The sequence below is a fragment of the Brassica oleracea genome, chromosome C1 (genome assembly GCF_000695525.1).
Source record: "Brassica oleracea var. oleracea cultivar TO1000 chromosome C1, BOL, whole genome shotgun sequence".
In the NCBI taxonomy this organism is placed as follows: Eukaryota; Viridiplantae; Streptophyta; class Magnoliopsida; order Brassicales; family Brassicaceae; genus Brassica; species Brassica oleracea.
In genome coordinates this window covers 4,999,594-5,017,550 of record NC_027748.1, presented here as the reverse complement: position 1 = coordinate 5,017,550, position 17,957 = coordinate 4,999,594, and the positions used below count along the sequence as shown (strand labels likewise).

The 17,957-nt window shown below is 37.4% G+C and overlaps 4 protein-coding genes across 7 annotated transcripts; 1 reads left to right on the top strand and 3 right to left on the bottom strand.

The window, feature by feature from the left end:
* Nucleotides 1-471: 471 nt before the first annotated feature.
* LOC106304640 (transmembrane protein 230-like) lies at nucleotides 472-1,745 on the bottom strand. Its single transcript, XM_013741045.1, has 2 exons — nucleotides 1,299-1,745; nucleotides 472-784 (listed from the first exon to the last, which is right to left on the bottom strand). The coding sequence occupies exons 1-2, from the start codon at nucleotides 1,486-1,488 to the stop codon at nucleotides 663-665; spliced, it is 312 nt and encodes a 103-aa protein (XP_013596499.1). The 5' UTR covers nucleotides 1,489-1,745; the 3' UTR covers nucleotides 472-662.
* On the bottom strand, nucleotides 1,537-4,444 carry LOC106304611 (protein DECREASED SIZE EXCLUSION LIMIT 1). Of its 2 annotated transcripts, XM_013741020.1 has the most exons (14): nucleotides 4,207-4,444; nucleotides 4,048-4,110; nucleotides 3,886-3,957; nucleotides 3,744-3,800; nucleotides 3,464-3,657; nucleotides 3,195-3,253; nucleotides 3,003-3,096; nucleotides 2,792-2,858; nucleotides 2,622-2,704; nucleotides 2,445-2,536; nucleotides 2,258-2,364; nucleotides 2,097-2,160; nucleotides 1,899-2,006; nucleotides 1,537-1,752 (listed from the first exon to the last, which is right to left on the bottom strand). In XM_013741020.1, exons 1-13 carry the CDS (start codon nucleotides 4,308-4,310, stop codon nucleotides 1,902-1,904), a joined length of 1,161 nt encoding a protein of 386 aa, XP_013596474.1. In that variant the 5' UTR covers nucleotides 4,311-4,444; the 3' UTR covers nucleotides 1,537-1,752; nucleotides 1,899-1,901. The 2 variants fall into 2 exon arrangements, with proteins under 2 accessions (XP_013596474.1, XP_013596467.1); XM_013741013.1 differs by lacking the exon at nucleotides 1,537-1,752 and having other exon boundaries at nucleotides 1,800-2,006.
* A 103-nt stretch (nucleotides 4,445-4,547) lies between these two features.
* Nucleotides 4,548-5,345, top strand: LOC106304633 (oligosaccharyltransferase complex subunit ostc). The gene has a single exon (XM_013741037.1). The coding sequence runs from the start codon at nucleotides 4,622-4,624 to the stop codon at nucleotides 5,141-5,143; it is 522 nt and encodes a 173-aa protein (XP_013596491.1). The 5' UTR covers nucleotides 4,548-4,621; the 3' UTR covers nucleotides 5,144-5,345.
* Nucleotides 5,346-5,822: 477 nt separating this feature from the next.
* On the bottom strand, nucleotides 5,823-14,315 carry LOC106304576 (calcium-transporting ATPase 10, plasma membrane-type-like). Of its 3 annotated transcripts, XM_013740998.1 has the most exons (35): nucleotides 14,107-14,315; nucleotides 13,491-13,704; nucleotides 13,161-13,277; nucleotides 13,047-13,086; nucleotides 12,562-12,674; nucleotides 12,328-12,459; nucleotides 12,129-12,218; nucleotides 11,827-11,896; nucleotides 11,667-11,737; nucleotides 11,498-11,581; nucleotides 11,335-11,412; nucleotides 11,173-11,247; nucleotides 10,878-10,961; nucleotides 10,714-10,796; nucleotides 10,521-10,629; nucleotides 10,371-10,426; nucleotides 10,151-10,193; nucleotides 9,969-10,052; nucleotides 9,654-9,791; nucleotides 9,495-9,557; nucleotides 9,320-9,418; nucleotides 9,099-9,209; nucleotides 8,718-8,888; nucleotides 8,517-8,576; nucleotides 8,233-8,397; nucleotides 8,040-8,156; nucleotides 7,844-7,942; nucleotides 7,528-7,665; nucleotides 7,320-7,420; nucleotides 7,180-7,225; nucleotides 6,958-7,086; nucleotides 6,769-6,876; nucleotides 6,566-6,657; nucleotides 6,213-6,307; nucleotides 5,823-6,125 (listed from the first exon to the last, which is right to left on the bottom strand). In XM_013740998.1, the coding sequence occupies exons 2-35, from the start codon at nucleotides 13,632-13,634 to the stop codon at nucleotides 6,121-6,123; spliced, it is 3,210 nt and encodes a 1,069-aa protein (XP_013596452.1). In that variant the 5' UTR covers nucleotides 13,635-13,704; nucleotides 14,107-14,315; the 3' UTR covers nucleotides 5,823-6,120. The 3 variants fall into 3 exon arrangements, with proteins under 3 accessions (XP_013596452.1, XP_013596437.1, XP_013596445.1); XM_013740983.1 differs by lacking the exon at nucleotides 5,823-6,125 and having other exon boundaries at nucleotides 6,205-6,307; XM_013740991.1 differs by lacking the exons at nucleotides 5,823-6,125; nucleotides 14,107-14,315 and adding an exon at nucleotides 13,904-14,066 and having other exon boundaries at nucleotides 6,205-6,307.
* Nucleotides 14,316-17,957: the final 3,642 nt, after the last annotated feature.

Sequence of the window (17,957 nt, the reverse complement as noted above, 5' to 3'; positions counted from 1 at the left end):
TAAAGAAATGGTCAAAATAAAAAAAAATTACACATAAAATAATCATGGTTTTTGTTAACAGGACGGATCATTATTTATTATTTTTGTTTTTAAAATTATCTAATTAACTCTATACTCATTTTTTTATATTTTTTACATGATATCACACATTCGTAAAAAAATAGATAGTTTAAGATGCAAAAAAAAATATTTACTTAATGAATATAATATGAACGAATATTACAAATACATCATTTAATAAAATAAATAATTAAAAAATGAAAATTCATACCCGCGGTAGTTACATATTATGATTCAAGTATTCAGATTTTTTTTTTCTCTCTCATATTTGCAAGGAATGGAGATGGATGTAAAATAGACAAAGCTACATTTGAATTTGCATTTGAAATCAACATGTGAAAGAAGAGTAGTCAAGCATCACATATAACTTGGTTAGAAAAATGTAATTTTTTTTAGAGACAAATATATCTCTGAACCAGGTATATATATATGTAAAATATGTATCGGACTAATTGTCACAGACTTGCAATTATTTAACAAGAGGAAAGGAGAAAGCAAGAAGGGATATATATATGTATCAAACATGGACTCACTTGACTACACTAGAAAGAAAACATGCGAGGCCATTGCTTAAACATCATCTCTATACATTTAAGTGGGGACTAGACAGGGGGTATGTTAGAGAAAGAGAAACCTTGGTATCCTTTGTAAGCGTAATAGGCGATCCGAGTATAGTAAAACCCTGGAATGAACAGCAGACACCCCAGGACCATGAAGAATATCCCTGGCAACAAAAGAACAAAATCAAATAGAGAATGAATGAATCAATCAATCAATCATAACCTGAGCTCATGCCCAATTCACATATAGGAAAGATAGGGGTTTTGATGCAGTTTGACAAAGAAGTAGTTCTTGCAATCGTAACAAAAGGAAAATTAGATCACGTTTGCTATGATCCAGCAGCAACTTTTACTTTCATATGAGTTGGATATGAGTTATTCAACTAGACCAGATAAAAGCAAAAACTACTAATGCAAAAGTAAATCTCATATCTTATCAAGCACTTGTCAATTTAGAAAATCATTTCAGATTGAAAACTCATGGACTTTCAATGTTACCCTCTCCTCTTGCAAATAACAGAAGCTTAGAATAATCAGATTACTAAACAAATGCATAATCTCAGAATGAAATCAAATCGTAAAGCCAAATCACAGACCACCATAGCTAACCAGATCACTTGAAATCGATGAAGTGCCAAGCGAGAAGAAAATTAGCAACAAAGATTATAGAAATCGCACCGTGGCCTCGATCACCGCCAACTAGATTGTACGCCATGAAGAAGCCTGAGACGATTCCTAGGGTTCCGAACACGAGTAGAGCCACCGCGAGTGCGATCTCCTTAACCGGCGGCCGGTTATTCACGGTGTACGCAGTCCCAATCATCATGTCCTCGTCCGATATCGAGAACGCATGATCCACGTACGCCATTTAACACAGTTCCAGATCCAGATCAGTGGTAAACGATCCAAGAATAAACGATCAAATCGAGCTGTTTGCTTCAGAAAGTTATGAGAGAGAGAGACTCTTCTCCTTGGTCACGGATCGTGGTTTGGTGCAATTTCATTTATCGTGACTTCTACTCAAACGTACGACTTCATGCCGGTTCTATTATCTAGATGCAAACTACGCGTCGTTTGATTTATTCCCCCTTCCACTTAAAACGGCACAACGTGCGAGTTTATTTTTAACGTTCTGTAACCAGTAGAGGACAAGATGCTTAATATAGCTCTCATACCAAAAAGCAAACCAGATAGATAAATGCTCTCTAATATTCTATTTGTTCTTTTCATAATGACAACGTATTTACAAAAACTCTAAGGGAAGAAACAAAACCAAACCGGTCAGTGAGATTTGTGGGGAGGATAGAGTTTCCAGATAGCAAGGGTTGCATCCTCGGAAGCAGACGCCATTAGCTCACAGTCTGGAGAGTAGGACACGGCGTTGCACTACAAACATTGTCATTTATAGTCTCCAGTTAGTAAAAGAAGATAGTGGTATTAGTATAGACTAGAAAGTTAAGAGAAAGATTCACAAACCGTTGCTCCGTGGTACTTTAGTATCGCTAGAGGACTTCCTTTGCGGTAATTGTACACCCTTACTCTGTTTTCCAATTACATGTAACAAACATGGATTGGTACAACTAACTAACAGCCTAACAGATCGATGAGAAGTGTTTTCTGAAGAAGTGGATGCTAACCTGTGATCCCAACCAGCTGTGGCTGCAATTTTCCCATCAGGTCGGATTGAGGTGCCGGAGATGCCTGGCCTTTCCAAAATAATCTCTTTCCTCAGTGTTAAAGAGCCCTAAGAACATATAACACAAAAAAAAATTAGCATCAGATTATAACTTATACAGTGATAACACACGTGTTTCGTTTCCTTACGGTTGAATGGTTGATATTATACATCACAATTTTGTCATCTGCCCCTCCTGAGATACCTCCATCGCATGACGATGCAACACAGAGACTTAGAACTGCATAAAGAAGAACAAATCAATAATGCAGTAAGTTCAAACAATATTATAAGAAAAATCTGGATATAGAGGATGAGAACAAGACCTGGCTCTGAATGAAACCTCACACTTGTTAGAGGAATCTTCGGATTGCGTATATCCCAAAGCAGTGTTGACCCATCCTCATAACTGCATAGGTTCAGAATCAACCACCCATGATAAATACAAAGTATACAAATGTATATTTCTTTCTTGATTAATGGAAGGAAAACATACCCAGCTAAGACATGTAAGAAACCCTGTGATTCAGGAGGGGAAAATAATTGAACAGCCATACACATTCCTGCAGATAACCCAATCTAACACCTTGATGAAAGTATTTAAGCAAATTGCAAAGGTGAAATGATGAAGGCATTCTAGTTTCCACAATTTCAGTGATGGGGGAAACATCAATGTACTTACGGAAAACAGTACAGTACAAGCTTACCTCTTTCTTTAGTAGAAGCACAGGCGGATTCATCAGGAGTAGCTTGAGGAAGCTGTATGATCTTGCTTCTGGTATTCAGATCCCATATCTCTACCTTCACATATAAACCAAATTGAAACCAGGGTTCTGAAAACCAAATCAGCGAGTGGGATTTTGGTCAAAAAACAAAGAATCACATGGGTTTCTAGTCACCTCAGTAGGTTCCTCCCCTGCTACTGCTACGTAAGTGGCACTTTCAGCATGATCTCCATCTGTTACTATCAAATTATTAGGAACACTTTGGTATGACACAACCAGAAGATAAAAACAATTTCTTTTTGCTATATCAGACAACTGGAAAAAAGAAACCTCGAGAACAACTTTATGATCTTATTTTAACATTGACAAAATTGCACAAGATCAATTCAGTCGAAAACCATGATCAGACCACAAAACTTCTAGAAAAGCCAAGTAAACCATACCTTGAAGCAAACCAGAGTCCCCCACAGATCCCACACGATCATCTGTACATTGAACATTACGCTTGTCTTCAACGTCCTGCTCATTGCAATTCTTGGAGTGACCTTCAGCTTCTTTGAGAGAAGTCTTAGGCTTCTTTACAAGAGAGAACTTGCAAAAATGATATGCGCTTGTATTGAGTACTAGTAATGGATCCCTGCCAAGCATGTCAACCAAATATTAAGAACAAAGCTATCAAAAGAATCAGATAGCAAAATATATAAAGACAGTTGAAAAGGGGACCTTGACAGACCACCATCTTCAATATCCCAACACTTGACAGTTCCATCTCTTCCCTGACTATAATCAAAACAGTAACTATCTCAGATTTTCCAGAAACAGATTGATTATGAAGCACAACTTGGGAGAATTGCTTTACGTTTACCTGATAACCTTGTTCTCTCCTAACCAAGGACTAGCTGCTACAGCTAAAACCCCATTTGCTCTACTATGAGCCCTACAAAATCCCAAAAGAAGCAATGAGTGCTACTTCATTATGATGGGGGAGACGAAAAAAGACAAGTACTTTACAGTTAAAATCACAAACCAAGCAGAAGAAACTGTACGGTGCTGAATGGTATCCCAAATCCTCAACTCTCCATCAGCTGAACTAGAGAATTAAAAATCTTCACTTTACATTAACCCATCAAAATATAAAGCAGTACAGGACTGGGGATTTCTAACAAGTGATAGAACACCAACTTACCCAGTGAAAAGCAGAGACTTTGATGGATGGAACGAAACGTCCATAACAGAGTGACGGTGTCCTCTAAGCACAGCCACCGGATCAGGCGGCGGTCTCTTGCTCATCTCCGTTTTACCTTCTACCCCAGCTAAGCCCTTCTAAAATCTCGTAAAATTCGCCGAGAGAATATAGCTTGCTGAAGATCCAAAGGAGTCCTGGGGTGAAGTTTGAAGAAGACGATTGATAGTTTAGTGCTTATTGTCCTGCCGGTTCTACTCTCTAGGGGAAAACTACGTGTCGTTTATTAAACTTAAAACAGTAAAACGTGCGACTTTATTTTCACGGGTTTTCTATCCCGAACAAAGCAAACTCTTCACTCACTTTCTTCTTCTTCACGAGATAGAAAGCGCTTTAGAGCCATTGTGAGAGGACCCAAATGGCTCCGAGAACCGATTCGCAAACCCTAGCCACCATGTCAGACGCGTCTAATGAATCATCGATCGATCCGATCTTCCACATTCTCCGTCTCATCCCTTTCTCATTCCTCCGGCCGCCGCGTCTCCGTCTCAAGCTCCCTTCCTTCACGCTCCCATCTCCGATGACAGTCTTCGCGCTGATTCTCCTCACCTACTTCCTCGTCATATCCGGATTCGTCTACGACGTGATTGTGGAGCCTCCAGGTATCGGGTCGACCCAGGATCCAAACACCGGGGCGATACGGCCCGTCGTGTTCATGTCGGGTCGGGTCAACGGGCAGTACATCATCGAAGGTCTTTCGTCGGGGTTCATGTTCGTGATGGGTGGGATCGGGATCATAATGCTGGATCTGGCGTTGGATAAGAATCGAGCTAAGAGTGTTAAAGCATCGTATGCTACGGCGGGGGTGACTTCCATTGTGATTGGTTATGTTATGAGTATGCTCTTCATACGTATTAAGATCCCTGGTTATCTCCATTAGAGTTGTTTTAGATCACTTTTTCACTTGGTTATGTAATGGGCTCTCTAGTTTAAGATTCGATCGTTGAGAAAAGATGTGACTTTTGTGATTTTCTTTTAAAAGCTTATGTGCTCACTGAAACCAGATTCTCTATTTGGTTCTAAGTTTCTTGTTTTGTAATGGTAATCTCAGCTTTGAATATTACCATCTGTGTTTGATTTTATCAATCTCATCGTTTAAACTTGCGTTTTTGAAAAGATCATGTGAAGTTTTCTGCAACAGTTATATTAACAAGTAACAACACAGAGTAGAGTGATCATTCTCGATCCTGCCAAATGGCAGTTTGCTTGAATTCTTTTTTCTTGTGTCAACTCTCATTTGCTATGGTTCCATCTTCAGACGTATGATTCTTTTAGTCGATTGTAAGAGAAAAAAACTGAGTGCTCCGTCCTTTTGGAGTTTTGGTAACCTCACATATCTTTCATCTGGATTCATTGTAAAAAACATCAAAGTGTGCGAGTGTTCAAAGGGGTCTTGAATCGCCAGCTTATGGAAAAGGGAAGATATGGTCTTTGTGGAGAAAGCATTGCAATGCACCATATTTCCACTGTCTGCTACATTAGAATCTCAAACTGAGAATCTGTGAATAATAACCAAAGCAAATCTAAATTCGTGAACATACACAATATGTATGTATGTATGTATGTATGTGAATATTCTATATATCTACTTCTCGTCGCACCAGCAAACCGAGGGCCATATGTTGAAAGCCTCTTACAAAGATGGAACGACCACCTGTTCATATTTAAGCTACTTGCAACTTTAGCAAAGATAGCTATATTTTGCATTTGTTTGATGTATTTAACAAAAAAACGAAGAAGCATTTTGAGAAAGTACGTGGGCAGAGAGAAGGCAAAATAGTAGTATAAAAGTATTCACAACACTACTAAATCCACTTCTGGTATTTTGACTTGCTTCTCTTTTCAAACTAGTTTTTATTAACCTGCAAAATTCAACAGAAAAAATTGAAGGCTATTAGTAACGATTGTAGTTTTTAGATGTATTCATGGTTTGGCTACTTTTTAGTTACCTGATGAGTTCCTTCTCCACCGGTTAATTCTGAAGTACTGGCTGACCGGAGTTTCTGGAACCGGTATGCATTTTCCGATCACCGCCAATGGCCAACTGGTTAATATAAACACACACAAAACAGAGTTTATCTTGTGAGTTTACGAAATACGCATCTACTAACACTTCTGTTCACGCCTTATCAGGCCTATCTTCATGATGAATGAGTCTAGGGGTGGCCAAAGAACCAACAGAAATGTTTAAACTCAAACCGAACAAAATATTATTTATATACCCGTTAGTAAGCCTGGGTCAGAACCAAATTGTAAACATGATTATCCACACCCCTACAACAGATAACGTTAACAAACAAACCTGATGGAACCGATTCCAATCGAGACGAGCCACATCTCCCAGTCAAGCTTAATCGTTGAAGCAAATGTTCCAAGGAACTCGACGATGACTACCTATTAAAACAGTTAACAGCAAGCAATAAACCGTTAGTGTCTCAGTCTCTCATATGTATATAAAAAGTGATTGAAATTACGTTGCAGGAACATGAGAGAGATAGTCAGTACCTGGAGCACAACGGTGACACAGATAATGCCCACAAAGAGGTGATTACGGAGAACTCCTTGGAAAATGTTTATTTCATCTGGCTTCCGTGCGTTGAACTCGTTGAAGATCTGAAAAAGAATATAATAAGTTTGTTTTCTGATGTGCCCAAGCTTTTTCTTTATAAAGTGGGGTCAGTGTCTATCTTTTACCTGGCAGATGACAAAGGCATTGAAGATGACTGTATTCTTCACTCTCTCGGGATTGGGGTTACTCTTCAGATGAAGGATACTTATTCCACGGAAATTGAGGACTAACAAGACTGTCACTTGGTACATCGCCTAATAACATGCAAAAACAATTGGAGCGGGCAGATAAGGCTAAAATAATGTGACATTTAGACAATTGAGGGAAACAATAAAAAGAGAACTTACTTGTACAAGCAAGTTTCTCCACATGATATTTGTGATGAGAGGTTCTCTGCAATTGAGAGATAAATACAATCGTTATGTAAAAATGGGAGAGATATTGAGATCACTCAACTTAAAACGTCCAAGTCTTAGTAAAGTCATACCTTCTGCCAACAGGATCTCGATCCATCAAGTGATCGGTTGGTGGTTCGGTGGCTAAAGCAAGAGCCCCAAGAGTATCCATTATAAGATTGACCCAGAGGAGCTACAAAGATAGGGGAGAAAAGTCTTCATTAACATGGAAATTTTCGCTTTTAAGGTAATGCTTTTGTGCAGATCAGAATGAGGTATAACACATCAACTGTATCGAACCTGTACTGCAGTTAGAGGAACATCACCCGAGGATATGGCAGCCACGACATTGATGACAAGAGCTGCGACATTAACCGTGAGCTGAAACTGTATGAACTTTTGAATATTGGCATACACCGATCGACCCCAGCGGACAACCTAGAGGAATAAAAAATGAATATCCAATTCAAGACAATTATAAAGATCATAAAGACACCCAAAGAAGAACATTTCTTTTAAAAAAGTTGCAAATTAAACCAAAACTATCATGCAACGGTATGAACAGAAAGCCTAGTTCAGAAGAAGTTTGAATCCCTTGGTTCCTAAGGATACCAACCTTCACAACGGATTCAAAGTTATCATCCAAGATGATAATGTCTGACTTCTCCTTTGCAACTTCAGTGCCTTGGATACCCATAGAGAGACCTATATCTGCCTGAAATTCAGGGGACAAAACAGGAATTTTGATTTTCAATATCAATAGTGTTCTTTAAGAGTTTTACACATGAGATCTTTGTAGATATATTGAAAACCTCATGAAGTGCAGGAGCATCATTTGTTCCATCACCAGTAACAGCCACGACGTGTCCCCTTCTCTTCAGCGATTGCACAAGAAGAAGTTTGTCATTGGGTGATGATCTACCCATTACCTTCAAGTTTTAGCAACAATGTCAGGTATCATTGAATAACTGCTTTCAGTCACAACCTACAACATAAGGCTCTTACAGATATCTCTTCAGAAATCCTATCTCTTTCTTCTTCTGAATAGGATCGGAATACTTTTCCTTCAATCAGATTAGGCTCACTAGCATCTGAGTCTGAAGCTAATATACCGCACTCCAGTGCAATTGCTTTGGCAGTTTGAATGTTATCACCAGTTACCATTCGGACCTGAGGCAATAGTATAATTTAGAAGACTATACACGCCCATGAAAAACAGAGCAGTCTAGAAAGGAGACAAAAACGAAGAGAAACTCTCAGGGAAAGAAACCATTGAGATGTGTACGGACCTTGACTCCAGCTTGTTGGCAAAGTCGAACTGAATTTTTGACACCTGGACGACATGGATCCTACAATGTATTACAGATAAAAAGAGCATCCAATAAGTAATGCTTACTTTTATACCAATTAATATGGTTTACAGAATCACATCAAGGCGCATAACAAGACTCTTCGAAAAGGTAAGGAGAACAGCAATAAGCAATGTTTACCTTAATACCAACAATAGCCAACAGGACAAGATCATCATCAGGTAATACCCATTTTGAAAGTTGCTCTTCATCAGTTGGAATCTTGTCTGCTTCAAGTGTTCTGAAGGCAATTGCAACACAGCGGAGACTCCTTGCAGCCATATCATTGATATCATTTTTTAACTTGGCCATCTGAAACAACAAGACTTAATTCAGAAGAAATAACAAACATATCTATCAAAACTCTACTACCAAATCTGGCATTGATTTGGGGCTACAAAAGAAAATATACTAAAAAAGAGTTGGGCTTGCAGTAAGAAAACGGTCCTAAATCAGGACACAATGATAAGGTAAGCCTTTAGTACAAATTTTATCACGACAAAGAGAAACACAGTTGCCAACCTTCTCTCCACTCATATCTACAAGACTCTCATTCTCATCCATATAGTGTGTGCAGGAACCCAATACAATTTCCGCAGCGCCTTTCCAGTGAACATGGACACTCGAATCTGCCTGAGATTGAATTAAAATTTTATTAGGATGCTGGGTGGCAAGGGGAAAACAGCCACAAACCATAAATCAAAAACAAAGTAAAGGATGTAGAGAAGAAGGAAAGATATTACTGATTTCACTGCTACGCCTCCACGTTTCTGCTCTGAGTTGAATGGAAAAAAATGAACAGCAGAAGACTCAGACCTAAGGGCATCGAAATTCATGCCTAACTGCAGAACTCAAAAAAGATTTAGTTCTCCCCACAGCTGTATAAACTAGAACCAGAAAAATATAGCTGAAAAAAACCTTTATCGCCCAATTGAGAATTGCTCTTTCTGTCGGCGATCCAGAAACCTGAATCTCACCACTCTGTAATTAGCAAGCACAGATACATTATTACATTAAATAAACTGAAGTAGAAACCAAATGGGATATCAGTAAAGTTTCAAAGTAATTTTATCCCACCTCAGATCGGAACACACTTCCAGTTGTATTATGAGCAATCCCCTCAACAAGTTTGGATGTAAAAGCAGGAGGCAGTTTTGAGCTGCTGTCCGGAGGATCCATCTTTTGAAACCCAGCATAACTCTCAACAACGGTCATCTAAGAAAAAAGAAAATATTAGGGGACTCGCCTGTTGGGGACACAATTCAAATTAGCAAAAGCTTGCAGCTAGGAATGCTGAGTACCAAAACTGTAACTTGAAAGGCTAAGCCTTTATATTGCTATTTGTTAGTGTGTTAGCAAATATAAAAAAGGAGGAAGAGCACTAAGACTCACCTCGTTTAAGGTCAAAGTTCCCGTCTTATCACTGCAAATTGTTGTTGCAGATCCCATTGTCTCACAGGCGGAAAGCCTGCGCACCTGAAAATTAACTTCGTATAAGTTGCGAACATCATTTACTATATGAATCTTGTAAATCATGCAAACAAAGTGAGTCCCAAATAGTAAAAGATACGTACCAAAGCTTTATCTGCCATCATTTTCCTCATGGAATATGCAAGACTGTCAGTACGAAGTAGAAAAGATCAGTGACGAAAAACAAACTCGTTCTAGTGAATTTTACAGCAGATCCGTCCATTTCTATTACGTTTGACCATGTAATAACTACATCCTTTCCAACTCAAGAGGTCAACGCAACTGCTATGATTAAAATGTTTATAAAGAAGATAGAAGACTAACGTCAAGGTAACAGCTAAAGGAAGCCCTTCAGGCACTGCCACTACAACGATTGTGACCTACAATATGTGACAGGTTGAGCTGAATGGTCAGAAATGAAGAAGAAGCTGACGATGGTATTAGCCATGCTGATTTCTTCTAAGAAATACTTACTGCAACAGTGATGATTTTAACAAGATCATCTAGCACGTGATCAAATTTTGTCTTCCCTCCAATAAACTGTGGGGCTCCATTTGCATCCTTTGTGTGACCAGTAAAGTAGCTGCAGAGAACAAAGATTCGTTCACTGACCACTGAAAATTTACTTCACTTGGTACTCGGTTGTCAGAAAGAAATTTAAACGCACCGGACGACAAGGACAAATAATACAACGCCAGCAACTGTAAGCCCCACAATTCCGATAAATGTTGCAACACCATTCAAGCGTACCTGAAGAAATCAAAATTACGTATGAATATTGAGCAACAAATGCCAAAAAGAAATATGAACAGATAAAAGGTTTACACTCACCTGCAATGGTGTTTCTCCACCATTGTCTTCTGAGACGCTAGCCATTAGTAAGCCCCATTCAGTGTTGACCCCTACCCCGGTAACCTGAGTTTCAAAATAAAATTTAGACTCCAATAAGTAATCCAGATGTTCTGAGCGCCTCCAGCTTAAATTTTCCTCTAATAAAGAAAAAGATGATTTTGCTGCAGAGATTCTCCAACCAAGGAAACTGTTCACACATCTCTCCATTTTTTCTCCAGAAATCTTACATTTACTGTGTCACAGAAAGTAAAAGCTAGTGTTCGTCAAGTCTTACCAGCATTGTCCCATGGCCATCTGCAACTTTACAGCCGGACATTAGGAATGGATTCTTAGCGGAGTTTTTGTGAACCTGCGTGAAACAGCTTGCTCAGACGCTTGAAATGCAAAGACGGCATCATTGCACATGCAAATGCAAAGGCAGAGGCGTAAAGCATACAATTTTGCTTTCCCCGGTCATGCTGGACTCATCAACCGCAAGGGAATGGCCAGCGACTAAAACTCCGTCAGCAGGTACCTAAGGGAAATATTTGCATTAAAGATAAATTCTACATATACTATTCGAAAAAGGGCTACTGCATTGAAAAAATGGGGCAACTTGCCTGATCACCAATATTGAGAGGTATGATATCGCCTACCACAATGTCATAAATTGAAATCTCAACTCTTCTCCCACCCCGGGTAACCTAAGCATGTGGACGATGCACTTTCAAAAATTAAACCAACAAAAATGATATCATCTATTGGCTGCATGATCATCCAAGCTCTCACCTCTACATGTATATTTCTTTTCTCTTCATTTAAGTTCTGGAATTGAAGAGACTGGCGATAATCGCTGGTAGCTGCCAAGGGAAAAGGTACACAAATTAGTATAATACATACAGCATTCACATATATGAGTGAAATTGAGTTCAGCAAGGAATATTTATACCTGTCACCACAATGACAAGAAGAACGGCAAAAGCAATGCTGATACCATCGTACCATCCTTTCTCGATACCCTATGTAGGTAGTAAAAGAGGTACCAAACGCTCAGGAGGAACAAGAAAACTATGGATAGTGGAGATAAATAATAGACGTGAGTAATTGTTCGTTCAAATAAAGAGGTACACTAATCCTGGAAAGTCTTGTTTTGTAATAATTAGTCAACTGGTCAGCTATGTTAGTTAGAAAAGGACCTGTACAAGGTATGCGCTGAGCAATACAAAATGTACCAATTCCTAAACTGAATACCTCGGTCTTTATTCCCAACGCTAAAGAAGCAGCTGCTGCTACAATCAGTATGATCAAAGTAAGATCTTGAGAAGCTTCCCATACAAACCTCTATTGGGTATTATGAAACAAAAAAAAGGAAGGAATCAAGATACTAATTAATTGGAATAGCTGCTTCACAGATTGAAGCGAAAAACCAAAGATGTAAACTATTTAATACCCAGAAACTCCTCCCTTTCTTCTGCGGGTATGTGTTTGATCCAAAAGCAGATTTCCTTTTCGATATGTCATCATCATCCCCATGTATACCCTTCTCCAAGTTTGTTTTCAACAGGCCAGATAACCCTTTGACCTAATGAAATAAATCAGAGGATAAACATACGTGAATAAGCTTTACGGCTGAGAACTAAGTGCCGCAGCGAAAAGTAATAAATCAGCTAAAGCAAAGACATACTCCACCAAGTTCTTGCAGAGATCCTATATTTTGATCCCTTGATATCGATACAATTTGCTCCTGTCTAATACCAAAATCGCCACCGCCAGGAGTTGGAGGTGAACTTGTAATTCCTAAAAAGAAATAAACCTCGGTCAACTACAGCACACCATCAATTAGACTTACAATGATATCCAAGAAAACATCAAGGTGGGCAAATCTACAGTGGCCAAACAGTTTTTTGCTATATGTAAAAGAGAATCAATTCAACCCATTGCAGTTAAGATCAAACACATTTTGAAAAACATGAATCAGCAAAGCAAAGATCATTCAGACTTTCTCTCGACAGAACGAACCATAGTGTCTGTCAAAACAACTAATGCATATAAAACTAAAGGTATTAAAATGGCAATCACTTAATACCCTGAGGCACTGCAAGAGAACAGATACTTGCTTCACAAAATGGGTTGAACAAAAGAAAAGAATAAGAAACAGAAAGAAGTTACCATTCACTCGGCTTGCAGAAGCTTTAAAAAGGTGTGCAGCCTAAGGAATCAAAAAGCATTGATTAGACACCGCCAAAACATCTATAAGTTAATTTACGAAGAAATCTTGTGTACTCTTATTGCTTGGGCATGCGCTCTCATCTTCCTCAGCATCCGTTTCTTGTCTTCCTCCCTTTTCAAGTCCAGAGTATATCGGAATCGACGAGACGCATTCAGCACAAGCGCCGCTTGCTACGAAATCCAAATTATTTTCGAGAATGTTAGGAAACAAAACAAATCTGAACTACTTGGATGAGGCAAGTATCAACATATCATCCCCTTTCAAGAAACTAAAACCAATAAAGCGCAGTGCAATTAACCAATATCAATTCTAAATCAAAAGGAGATCAAATTCACCCAAGTCACAAATGTACATCTATGTGAAGTGGAACTAGAGCCACTTACCCTCCAACGGCGTAACCTCTCAACAGGAGCATTCTTAGTAGTGGTAATGTCAAAGGGACTATCTTCATAATCGGTGAAGGTGCTAGTTCCAGCCTCCACGTCCTTGTCTTCCCCTCGTGGTGAGTTCTTGAATGGTCCACTCATGGCTATCGCAGGAGAGATGGCACCACACTCAAGACACACTGTTGATTAACCAAATACGCTCTTCCTAAACCTGAAAACACACACACCAAAATTAGAAACAGTTCTCTAGCCTTACTGCATTCTCTCGTCTTCAACCTAAACCAATAATCTCACTCCAGTTCAAAAATCTCACTACCAAAGGCGAATCTAAGATTACAGATAAACAAATCTCTCTCTCGCAACAACTCGAACATTCCACTGTTCCTAGGCATCAATCACTCCCTACTCACCAGCACCAAAACCAAAATCAAACAAACTTCCGAAACGGAGAACAATCCGTTTTTTTTATCGATTAGAGCGGGAGAATCACGGAAACGAACAATCGCCGGAAAATTTTAATCGTGAATCGTGCCAAACCAGGGAATAAACGATCACACAAAGAGTAAAGCATGAAATCTCAGAGACGGTTACTGTTAAATAGAAAATAAGGTACCTCGATTATCGGCGGAAGGAGAGTTCAGAGGCGTCGTTTCTCAGCAATTTCCCTTTGTTCTAATGATTCTCTGCTAATATAGATTTTCCGCCGCTTTCTCGAGAAAATAACGAACGAGAGAGAGAAATTTAGGAAGCTTCCTCCAAGTAGCTTTGACTCGTCACTCGGGTAACCGTTTTAAATTTTCTGAAAAAAACAAAAGTTGTATTCCTATATTTCCTAATTTCCCGATTTATGATGATTTTTTTACGGATTTTCTAAAGATAATTAACCATACATTATACAACGCTCCAACATATAGACCATGGAACAATGGAGTTTTTAGTGAATGGATGTGTTGTTAGCTGTTACGTTCATGCATTCAATGGCATCACCTGAGTGCCATATTATTCAGCTTTTAGTATTATCTCAGTACTTAATTGAGTATCCAGATTAATTTTTGATCCACATGATTATGCCGTTGTATTGTACTACTAGTATTACTAGGTCAGTCCCCGGGCGTAGCCCGGGTTATTTTGTATGAAAATATTATAGCAGAATATCATATTAGATTTAGGTCTTGATTGCTTGAACCCAAAAAAATGTAGTTGTTAATGCTTGGGATGGAAGGGATGTAGGTTGGTTTTAATTTTTTCCAATTATAAAATCTTAGTATCACTTTAAAACCCAATTTCCTAATTAAAACCCAACACGTCTTTATTTATACATATTAGTAATTATAATTCTTTACGGATGCAATTCAATTATAATTCGTAATTATTTATTTTTTTATTAAAATTTTAAAACAGGGGGAAACAATTATGGAGATGAGATAATGGATCTATTGTATATTAAGCAAGTAGTGCTCTACAACATGGGCAAGTTAAGGTTTTTTAATTTATTCTCTATATTTTTAAATTGATTAGCATAGAATGAAAGAAAGAAGATGAGTTTCAGATTTAATATAGGTGTAGAAATCTAAAGACAACAATGATAAAAAATTTAAAATGTAAATGAATCAACGTATTAAGTCTTGTGAGAAAGAGAATAACAATCCGAATGATGCATGAATTAGAATCACTCTGTGCTGCATGGTTTTGCATGATCTCTTATTTTCCTTTTGAAATGCTTAATGTAATCAATTGATTTGTTGAAGTAGAAATTTGTTGCTGGTGATGAAAGCAGTAGTAGTTTGCCTGGAACATATTGGATATCATTGTTATGTTGATTTTTAAAAAATAGATCTTTATTATTTTGAATATGTCTGTAAAAGTATTTACCTTGGTAAAGTTTAGGAATTATGCTTGTGATGATGACAACTTTAAATTTCCTATCCTTCTTGCTTTGTAGGATGCTGAAATCTGCTGCTTGGGTGTCGCACAGTATGAGTTTTACAATTGTCGACCTGAGATAGTGATGTATATATGAAGATGATTATTATTTCGTTTTGTACTATTGTGTTAGACTTACCTGTTCAGCCGTAGACCAATCGTGGCATCAATATTGAGTTCTGGGTGGCAAGGTTTTATTTTTTGTATTATGACTATCTTCCCGACGACATCTGCACATTGATTTTAGAATAAAAAACTATGTTTATTTAATTAATAATGGAATGACTTACTTACCTGGTAAGTAGGTGGGTGTAGTTGCTAACCGCAATAGATTTCTGTAGTTCTGAGGAACTAAAGTGTGAACTGGATATACCGGACCGTCGAGTGTGACGTTCAATGCTATTGTTGTTTGGTCGACCCGAATGTAATACGGCAGTTGGGTGAGTTTCCGATTTCGTGGATTATTTATGACGGAAAATCCCGAAAACTCATATATATCTCCTTCAACTAAGTATTTTGGATCATTCGGCTGAATGTTTCCGGTTAGCCGACCTTCCAATAGTTGTCCCTGAGTGTGAACAAATTTTGTTGTGACCAACCGATTTAGTAAATAGTGAGTAGCTTAAATCAAATTTTGTTGTGGCTTACATTATGGTCGTAGCATAGGAAGCCGGTGCAAATTTGAGTACTATCGGTTTGATGTTTTCTGATGTCCCAGATATTTCTTATACAAACCGTGATGGGACGCATTGAAATCCCTTCTCTCAGTTGGTGGATTTTTTGAGGAATTTGTTCCATGTAAGATGTCACTGTAAAAATTCGATTTCAATAATGTATAAATATTATTTGTATATTTTTAATTATTACACACATGGATATATTTTGGAACTTAAATTTTTGGGCATACAGAACACGATTATTAATTTCATATTGTTTTTATGTGTAATTGTATTTATAGTGATGGTAATGTTATTTTACTTTAAGGTTAAATATTATCAGAGATTTATAAGATAACTTTTAATAATTAACCTATGTCTAAATTAACTGATAATATATATATACATCAAAATACATTTTCCATTACGGACTTGAGGTGGCTTTTTAAGGAAGCTTTTATAAGAAACTATGAATTGTATTAAACTACATATATTTCCCACTAAAATAACTACGAACAGTGCCATATACTGGCTGCAAAATTATTCTTATAGTTTTAGTAAAACGGAGTAATTACTAAAATAATATATATACATTAGAGGTGTTCAATCCGGATATCGGTTCTGTTTCGATTTGGTTTTCTCGGGTTTTCGATTTATAAAATTAGCTACCATATTAAAACCATATTTAATTTGGTTTGGTTCGGTTTATATACCGTCAATTTTCGGTTTACTCGATTTTATACCAAAAAACTGTAAATATTTAACTTTTAAATTTTTTTGTGAATTTAACTTTATAAGATTAGATATCGGCTCTAAATTGAATTATAATATGGAGATATTTTGGTTTCTAAATAATCAACTTTTATTTTACTATTTAAATAATAATAGTGATAGTTTTATGGAATAAAAAGATTAGTTTGAAACGGATATGTTTAGGTTTGAAGATATTTAATAACAGTAATAGTTTTATGGAATAAAAAGAAGACCAAAAAAGTAATATATAACACAATATTCACATAATACATCTAGCGACATCCATGGCTATAAGGCCAGCACTACACCCCATCACACCAAGATTCAACCTTTTTATATTATCCCTAGGTTTATACTTGGATTAAATTCTAAGTGAATATATAATACTTTCTGATGAGAGCTAAATATTGATAGTGCTTTCTTAGGTGGATGGCCAACTGTATAACTAAATATATTGATACGACATAAAGAATAACTCAAACCAACAACTCATAGATTGTAAGATTGTATAAGAGTCACCACTCTGAATATATGTAACGGCCAATATAATATAAACATTATGTGATAGGGTTATTAAATATTTGCATGGGATAATACATAAGTTTTAACTTAAAAAAAAGGGCAAAGATTTGTTTACCTGCAGTTTGCGGAGGAGGTAGAGGAGGTGCCGGAGGTGGGTGCTCCATTCCTTTTATATTTATATCCTTATAATGAAACCGATTACCAGTTAGACTGATGAACTAAGATTTGTATCTTCTTGGATGATTAAAAAATTCTTACCCTTTCACAGTTGGTTGGAGTCTAGCGTTGATTAAAGCTTGGTAGACACTTCCAATGGTGATTGCAGTATTTTTTTCAAAATGGAAATAGAAAGCTTGGTTCTCCGTGCAACAGCTTAAAGGAATGCTTCGTACTTCTATTTTCTTATTTTGCTGAGAGTTACGCAATAAAAAACAATGCTTTAGGCATTGCAGCTAATGCACAAGATATGCAAAAATTCTCTTACGTTATTGGAAATAAATATCAATTACTTGATTGATTATTTTTCATATTACGGTACTAAATTTATGCCGTTGAACACTTTTAAGGAAAGTGGAGTAATCATGGTTATTGAAAACACGTTTTAAAAAAA